We start from the raw sequence: 9,576 nt of genomic DNA on the forward strand, positions 1-9,576 counted from the left end.
ACGGTCGGATTTGAAATCCCAATTTTAGTCAGGATCGGGAACCCTGTGTGTTAATACTTAGCAAACCTGAATTTAGCTTTGCCATTAGTCCGAGCTAAACACAGGGTAGGCCTACTTTCCTGGATTGAAGGGTATAAAGGTCCATTCCCACCGGGCCAGATAAACGGAAAAAATATCTTTCTCCATTGAAGTGGATGGTAAGATACTGATATATTTTGTTTTAATCTGTGACAGATATTTTCCATTCAAATGGATAGCAAGATACTGATAAAAAAAGATATCTGTGACCGATATACCCTTCAATCCAGGAAAGTAGGCCTACTCGGTGTTTAGCTCGGACTAGAGGGTCCACGATCCTGACTAAGGTTGGGATTTCAAATCCGACCTTCGAGTGCCTTTCCCGACTATAAAGTCAGGATATAACGTTTCTTATATTAAACCGTAGCCGTGGCTCCACGGCACCCGGCACTGAAGCAAAAAACTCAAATCCCCATAATCCATCGGGAGAACGGAATCAGTAAGTGAAATCCACCGTTGGAAGAAACAGGATGATCTGCAGGAAAATGGCTTTAACTCGTAATCTATCTCCAGATCACGTTTTTGTTTAAAAGCCCTTCTTTACGGACCATAACAAAAGCACGGAAGGACGCGATTTATAATTTTTCTCTTCTGGGTGAAAGAAAATATGATTTCCCCGTAATGACACGGCCCAAAAAGAAATAGCCGAACTACAAACTCACAACGCATCGCGATGCAAGCATGAGCTTTTCGAATATGACTCCTGCATGGCTATACTATCTGGTTGAATGCTGTGAAAGAGCAGCCGGTGTGTGTGTGTGTGTGTGTGTGTGTGTGTGTGTGTGTGTGTGTGTGTGTGTGTGTGTGTGTGTGTGTGTGTGTGTGTGTGTGTGTGTGGGAGGGTTCAGGGGGGGTGATCTGGGCAAGCCTTGGTGTGTCGCCGATAGAAGCAACAACCATTATTCAGCCAAGAATACCCTCAGACAAAAACAACACCGTCAGTCAATACACAGCCCAACACATTCCATCACAACGACAGAGAGAGAGAGAGAGGGGGGGGGGGGGGGGGGGGGGGGGGGGGGAGGGAGAATTGGAGAAAGAGAATTGGAGATGGGGGAAATGGCGGTCTCTCTCCCTCTCTCTGGCTCTCACTCCCATGTGCACGCACAGACGCACACGCACACGCACGCACGCACGCACGCACGCACGCACGCACGCACGCACACACACACACACACACACACACAGCAAGGCAGCTCACATCATCACCATCATCATCATCCTCATGCAGCAGTGTCAATAACATTTATCTCAAACTCAGAATCTTGACAAAGTGCTTCAGTGAAAATTTAATAGTGCTCTCTCTGACTCGCTCTCTGCGCCGTATTGCTCCCCTATCAACATACACTGTTATGCATGTCTCTAAATTGTACATCTTCCAAAGACACTGATATTGAACGTAAAAGTACCAGGATTCTTCTTCAGAAACTCATAAATATATCACTTTCCCACCCCCCCCCCCCCCAATGTCAAGTTCTTTGTTTTTATCTTCTTTTATCTTTCTTTTCTTCTCCCAATGGACAAATAGTTCTTCTATTTCACATAAAGATTTGATTCTCTTTTTAAAATACAGCACTTTTAAAAAAAAGAGAGAAAAGAATCAACATATTTCTTTCCCATTTTGCAGGGGGCATCATTGATAAAATAGAGTGCAAAGGCACTTTCTGGAATATAGTATGATTTTGCCGCTTGTGGATTTTGAACACGTTTTCTTCCTTCTCTTTTCTCATTCTTAAAAAAGATTCTCGTTGCACACTCACCATATATCTGTATAGGCTAAGTATGTACAGGAATGTCAATTCGTTGTGTCTCCTCTTCACAAACGATAATCATTTCATATATTATATCTATATATATCTATATATATATAGATATATTCCACGGGTGGGAAAATAAAACGATAATACAGTTTAATCAAAAGCACAAAGCCGTGTTGTACTGTATAAGGTCCAAGTCTTGCCCATTGTCATTGTCTGCCGACTTCTCTGAGTTTCCCTTTCGTCAAATAGAAGAAATAATTTAAACCTCAGAGCAGGAAAAAAATAGCACTGAATATTAATTAATATAATGTCGTATATACTCCATTTATACAGCTTGAAAAGAAGACAGAAAAAGAGGAAAGAGGATTAAAAAAAGGCCAAAAGTCTTGAGTTTGCTTCCAGTGAAGTGAGTAGGGTTTGGATGCGCAGTAAGATAGATAGATATATAGGTAGGTAGGGCTATAGCGTGACTACAATAGATGCTGCGGAGAGAATGTGGGCCACTGTGGCTGTCGTAACCACTTAAACCCCATATAGCGCCCTGACTGTGGGTAAGGCTTTCGCAGGAAAATAGCAGATCGACAAGCTCAACAACGCGGCTACTTCTTCAGCGAAAACGTTCCCCGCAATAACAGAAAACAGAAAAGACACAGGTATAGGCTATATGCACAACAGCCATGTTTGAGAGAAGTTGGGTCTTTTCTCGCTTCCTTCAAAGGTGTTACCAATGATACTAATGAAGGCTCTGTTCCATTTCATGTAGCACAGTGGTTCTTAAACCTTTTATTGCAAGGACCCCCATCACTCTGAGAGTGTACAAATGGAACAATTGTACAAAGTGTACAATTTGTACACTCTCAGAGATACACACCTTTTAAGGGGTCATTTGGAACCCCCAACTGGACCACACTTTGGGACCCACTGGTGTAACAGAGCCAACGTGAACAACATCAGCACCTTGACTGTTTGACCAGAATGGAACAGAGCCTTCATTAGTATCATTGGTAACACCTGTGAAGGAAGTGAGAAAAGACCTAACTTCTCTCCAAAAATGGCTGCTGTGCATAAGCCTATTGAAGCCCATGAGGGACTATACCGGCCAACCATATAGGGTTTAAGTGGTTAAGCCTAATTAATGTTCCGTCGTGCTGGCTGGGTATCGCGCGCCCAGAGCTAAGCCCGAGAACAGCCCGGGCCTGTTCCCCGGCGTGCGACACCCCGGCCGCGCAGCCGAAATACGAACGGGGGGGCTTTTACAGTTGGCTCACGGCAGTCTGCTTCTCCAGCACCTCCAGGTAGTCCGGCTCGGCTTTTAGCTTCCCGGGGAGCAGGAGGGGGTGGTCGTTGGTTTTGGAGGACGGCTGCTCGGCACCATAGTATTTCCTGGGAGTGCCGTAGAGCGTTGTCTTGTTCAGCGGCCGGTCCTGGCCGCCACCGCTGTTGCCGACGGCCAGGTGCCGGCGGGCCGACGCCGCCACCGCCTCGTACGGGGGCACGACGCAAGGTCTCTTGGGCAAAGTGCAAAAGTTGTAGTTGTAGGAGGGTGGCGCTCCGGCCGCCGCGGGGAGGATCTCCCTGTTGGGCCTCTCGGTGAAGTTCTGGTACAGCAGCTCGGGGGGCGGGTGCTGCTCCAGCGGCCCGCAGGGCGACTTGTCCATAAAATCCGCGGCGCTGATGGTGTACGCGCCCCTCCCTCCCGGGCTGCGGCCGCCGAGGAGCTCGTCCTTCTTGGGGTCCAGGGCTCCGAAGCTGAGCTCCTTCAGGTTGCGGTAGAAGGCCACCTGCTCCTGGTGGTCCTTCTGCATGTAGATGGGGTTCTGGCACATGGAGCCCACCGGAGGCGGGATGTAGTTGTAGACGTGGCTCTCGCCGGCGGCCGCCGCCTTGTCGGCGTGGCGGTGGGCGGTGGGCTCGGCGGCGTAGGAGCCGTACTGCACCTGGAAGGAGCTCAGGTCCAGGCTGTTGGCGACGCCCACGCCGGCGGGGTCCAGCACGTGCTCCACGCCCTTGCGCCGCTTCAGCACGAAGACGAAGAGGCCGGCGCCCAGGCAGACGGACAGGATGAACACCACCAGCAGGCCCAGGATCAGCACCGAGAGCGGCACCTCCGGGTGCAGCTCCGGCGGCGAGGAGAGCACCCGGGACTCGGTAGTGGGGGGGGCCGCGGCCGAGGGGCCCAGAGACAGCGAGGACACTGTGGAGAGGAGGGGGAGGCGGTCAGTGGTGTGAAGTAACCAAGTACAAGTGCTCAAAGTACTGTGCTTTAGACCAGTGGTTCTCAACCTTTTCAGGCCGCGACCACCAAAATAATAATATTTTAACTGGGGACCCCCCACCCCGACGAGCACTAAGAGTTGAGGCATTACATTTTGTATAACACACGGTGCTATTGTGAAAATAGCAGATCTTGAGCATGTAGATCGGCTATTTTCACAATTTCTGCCTCTAATATTTGACAATTTGGCCAATGTTTAATCTGTAATTTTAGAGGATTTACTGTAAAAAGTCCTTAAATTGTCACTTTAGAAACATGCAGATATCCTCTATATACTTAAACTTTATGTTGGTTTGTTTACTGTCGAGTGAGAAAACAATGTTTCACATTAAGTCAATCATCTGGGGACCCCCCAAAATAATTTGGGGACCCCCCTGGGGATCCCGACCCACAGGTTGAGAACCACTGATTTAGACCCATTTAGACCTGTTGCCACCTACTGTGTACATTGTTGTACCTTTCAAACTGGGAGCTATGTCTGTGTCTCATTAGTATTTGCTATGTATACAAAGCAACATAATTTGCAGGTTTTCAGAAACCTTAGGTTAATGCAGGTCAAAATGGATTAAGTACACTTTTGATCAATTTTAACTTTAATGGAGTATTTAAATGTTCAATACTTTTACTTAGGCCAATATTGTACCTTTACTCCATTATAATTATTGGAAACCTTTGTAACTTTATAGATTTTGATTATTACTACAACACATATATTACCCACGTCAGCCCTGTATACGTTTTGGCCATTGGTAAACAGACGATGCACAAGCTCACAATGCGTCGCATAACGACACATTGTGAGCTTGTGGATCTGCTATTTTCAAAAGATACATCTGAAAACTTGAGATATAGGAGTATATTACTTTTGATACTTTAAGTATGTTTTTATGCCGATACTTTTGTAGTTTTTAACTCAAGTACATTTTGAAGTCCAGACTTTAAAAATAGAGTATTTCTACATTGCGGTGTTGATACTTTTACTTAAAGGAGTAGTTCACCCCCAAAATGACTTTTTTTTCCTGTTGATTACTCATGCCATGGAGACTTGCTTTCAATAATATTTTTTGGTATTTGTCGCATTCCTATAAGACAATAATTTGATAACAATAAATGTACCCCCATTTTTTTTTCCGGATGGGGACGCAAATGCATTTGGGTCCCCATCCAGAATCAATGAGGGAATGTGACTAGAAATACCCAAAAAAATATTATTGAACTCAAGTCTCCATGGCACAAGTAATCAATAGAAATAAACTCATCTTGGGGGGTGAACTACCCCTTCTAAAAGTAAGAAATGTGAGTACTTTTCCCACCACTGGAGGCGGCGGTCGAGGACGGGGAGGACGGCGTCGTTGACGAGGACGAGGAGGAGGAAGTGGACGGAGCCCCGGAGGGAGCGGTGGAGGAGGAGGAGGAGGAGTGGGCTGCTCCCCCCATGCCAGGGCCGGGGGGCGGCAGGGTGGGCTGCTTGGTGGGCGGCCTGCGCTGCGGCGGCGGGGCCGACGGCGGCTCCTCGCCCTCGGGGCAGATGGCCTCGTTGCGCAGCGAGCGCAGCAGGCGCCCGGCGTGCTTGGAGGGCGAGTCGCACGTGATCTCGTTGACCACCACGCTGGTGCTGGACAGCTCCATCCAGTTCTTGAGCGCCACGATGTGGCAGGTGCAGTCCCACGGGTTCTCCTGCATTTGGCGACGGGTTGTGGGGGGGTAGGTTGTCACCATTGGTTAATACAGTGTTTCTCAACATTTCACATTTCAAGGGTTTCCCTTAACTCTGACTGTATAGAAATGGAACCAAAATGGTGTTCATTGTTATTAACAGATAATTAGCGATTAAGTGACTTAATTGTTATGTTTTCTTTGGGTGGATAGTTAAAGGGGCACTCCACCACTTTTCAACCTATGTTCATATAATTGATCCTCACTCAAAAATAGCTTTTCTTTTTTTTTCTTTTTTCAGAGGAGGGCTGTGGGCAGGTCAGAAACCCATAGTCTTGTGACATCATCGATTGCCAATCCAGCTTATAGAAACTGCAGGCTTTCTATTCCTGAAAAGTTGCAATTTTAAAGTGGAAGCCATTGTTCTCGCGATAATAAAAATCTTTTTTTTTTTTTTCAAAAATATTGATAAAAAATTTTTTTGGGAAAATGATGATGTCACAAGACTATGGATTCTGAACTTCCCACAGCTCTCCTAGGAGACTTGGACTAAGTAGAAAAAAAAATTGATATTTTATCATGACCATTAGTGAGGACCTATTATATGAAGACAGGTTGAAAATTGGTGAACTACTCCTTTAAGTATTGGAACATAAATTAGACAATGCTTTCTGTTTGCCTTTTTAGGGTTTGTAAACAAACTAAACTTGCCAGGAGAGATGAATATACAAATAAATTACTGACGATGACCCGTAGTAATGATCAAAATAAACAGCCATGCATTGGTCAATGTCAAAAATAGCTGAATCTACAACGTGTCACATCGCAACGTCGTGATCTGAGCTTTTAGCGTAAATTCACGCTAGTCATCAACAGATGAGCGCATACCAAGACGAATGGAAACAATTGCAACAATCGTGTAAAACACAACTCCCGATTAACACAAACAAATTTAAATGAAAAAACTTGTCCAAGGCTAATTAACGCAACACATTCCGTTTACCTGCAGGTCGATCTGGATGAAGGCCGACAGCTGGTCAAGGACGCCGCGCACCGGCAGGTAGGAAAAGTGGTTGTTCCGCAGGTTGAGGCGCGTCAGCATGGTGCCACCGAACACCTGGTCGGGCAGCGAGCGCAGCAGGTTGTTGTTGAGGAACAGCAGCTGCAGGTTGTGCAGCGCGCTGAAGGTCTGCGGCAGGATCTCCTTGATGACGTTGTACTCCAGGTAGAGGTACTGCAGCGACTGCAGGCCGGCGAAGAGCGAGCGCGACAGCGACTCGATGTAGTTCCCGTTCAGGTAGAGCCGCCGGAGGTTGGTGAGGTTCTCGAACGCCCCCTCCTGGATGGCGGCGATGCGGTTGTTCCCCAGGTGCAGCAGCTCCAGCGAGCTGTACTCGGCCAAGTCCGCCCTGTAGATGACCTGGAGGTAGTTGCCGGTCAGGTGCAGCTTCTTCGGGTAGGAGGGCCTGGGGCTGAGCTCCGTGATGTTGTTCAGCTTCCGCTCCTGGCAGTTGACGTTGAGCCCGCTGTCGGGGTTCTGCGACGTGCACACGCACACGTTGGGGCACAGCACGGGCACCGGCGAGCGCGTCTGGTAGACCATGATGGGCCCGAAGACGTGCTTGTCCTTGGAGGTGACGCGCGGCGTCGGCCTGTGGCGCATCTTGGGCGGCCGCGAGGCCTTGGGGGAACGCGTGGGGACGACCCCCGCGCTGCCGGGGTGAACGGTGGAGGCGGCGGGGACCGCCACCCCCGCCCCGTAGTGGGAGTCGTTGGGGGGGTGGTGCTGGTGGTGGTGGGGGGGGGAGGCGGCGTTGCGCTCGCCGGCGTTCCGGCGCGGACACAGGTCCTGCCGGATGAGCTGCGTGACGTCCTTGCCGTGGAGGCGGAACGGCGTCTCGCACACAATGTCGCCCACGAACACGGAGATGGTGTCCAGCCAGGCCTTGAGCGGGACGAGGTCGCAGGTGCAGTTCCACGGGTTCTCCTCTAGCTGGATCTCCATGATGCCGCCGATGTGCTCCAGCACACCGGCGAACGGCAGCGTCTTCAGCCGGTTGCCGCGCAGGTCCAGGTGGGTGAGCAGCACGAAGCGGAACACGTTGGCGGGCAGCGACGGCAGCAGGTTGTCGTTGAGGATCAGCACCTTGAGCTTGTTCAGCTTGCTGAAGGCGCCCGGCTCCACGGCGCTGATGTAATTGTAGTCCGCCTGGAGGTACTCCAAGCTCTCCAGGCCGGCGAACATGTCCTCCTTGATCACCTCCAGGTTGTTGTTGTTCAGGTGGAGCCGTTTCAGGAAGCGGAGCCCGTTGAAAGCCCCCGTCCTGATCTCCTGCAAGCCGTTATTCCCCAGATGCAGCGAGGTGACGTTGCCATAATTCACAAACTCGTTGGCGGCCAGCCGCGACAGAAAGTTGCCGTTAAGGAAAAGCTGGGAGATTTTATTGGGGGGCGCCTGGAACTGGCCCACGGTCGTAAACTCCTTGTTCTCGCAGTTGATGTTGAGCAGGCTCTCCCGCTCCTCGCAGGCGCAGCGGCTCCTGCAGATGTCTCTGGACGCGGAAGTTTTGCGGCTCTCCGTGTTGGACGGCGACAGGCTGATGGTGACGGTGAGGGCGCTCAGCAGGAGAACGCCGTTCAGCATGTTTACGGCCAGGGATGGTCGCCGAACGATAGATCCAGCATTTAATCAGCGTCGCTTGCAGGGAAAGCCTCGAATGAAGAAAAAAAAAAGAGAAGAAGAATCCGGAGTGAGAGATCTCAGAGGGAGACTGAAACGCACGAACGCGGGCGCAGAAACGGGGCTGTGACGCACCGAAGACGCATAGATCTATCCATTGACCTTACAATCCAAATATGCCGATGACAACGTATGCATCAGGGATTCAAAAAAGAAATCACAGGGAAGAATCGGCCACTGTGCGGAGGATTGACTTGGCACATTGTCTGACAGAGAGAGAGAGAGAGAGAGAGAGAGAGAGAGAGAGAGATGAGAAGGAGGGGGGAGCCTCTTAAAGCCTTACTGCAACCCCCGTTTTTCGCACAGAGAGAGCGCTTGGTTTATGCGGCGACTTTAAGCATCGCTACATTCCCTCCGTGAAAAAAAAAATACCAAAAAAAAATAATAATAACTAAAAAGCCAGATACTCACAGAGACATGGGGGGGCTGTGCGACGCACACTCTCCTCGCATCTAATCCCGAAAAAAATAAAATAAAATAAAATAAAATGTAAGAAATCCAGCGTCATTCCAGTCCACTTTTTACAGATCCACAACCGATTGCGCATAAGGCTTCATCATAACGCTGTGTTCCCCTCGACCGGTCCGACGGGGAGAGAGAGAGGGAGAGCGAGAGAGGGAGAGAGAGAGATAGAGATAGAGAGAGAGAGAGAGAGAGAGAGAGAGAGAGAGAGAGAGAGAGAGAGAGAGAGAGGAGAGTGGAAGAATGGTGAAGAAGAACAGACCATAATACGATCCCACAGCTCCGGCATTCTAACCGCTCCGCTCCGCTCCTCTCCCCACACTGACTGCTGCTGCCTGCCTGCCTGCACGCCCCAGAGTGTGTGTGCGCGCGCGCATGTGTGTGTGTGTGTGTGTGTGTGTGTGTGTGTGTGAGAGAGAGAGAGAGAGAGAGAGAGAGAGAGAGAGAGAGAGAGAGAGGAGCAGAGGGGCTGTTACGTCACCGAAAAGCACAGTCCCCACACACACACACACACACACACACACACACACACACACACACACACACACACACACACACACACACACACTTGAGATAAAGAGCTGCACTATCCTTATTAAAACTTT

General features: G+C 49.6%; 1 protein-coding gene across 1 annotated transcript; it reads right to left on the minus strand.

Moving 5' to 3' along the window:
* Window positions 1-3,091: 3,091 nt before the first annotated feature.
* slitrk2 (SLIT and NTRK-like family, member 2) lies at window positions 3,092-8,413 on the minus strand (the record flags this gene model as incomplete). The annotated part of the gene is made up of 3 exons (XM_080745849.1): window positions 3,092-4,032; window positions 5,631-5,790; window positions 6,773-8,413. 3 exons carry the CDS (start codon window positions 8,411-8,413, stop codon window positions 3,092-3,094), a joined length of 2,742 nt encoding a protein of 913 aa, XP_080601975.1.
* Window positions 8,414-9,576: the final 1,163 nt, after the last annotated feature.

The sequence above is a fragment of the Nannobrachium achirus genome, assembly GCF_963921795.1.
Source record: "Nannobrachium achirus genome assembly, chromosome: 17".
Taxonomy (NCBI): domain Eukaryota; kingdom Metazoa; phylum Chordata; class Actinopteri; order Myctophiformes; family Myctophidae; genus Nannobrachium; species Nannobrachium achirus.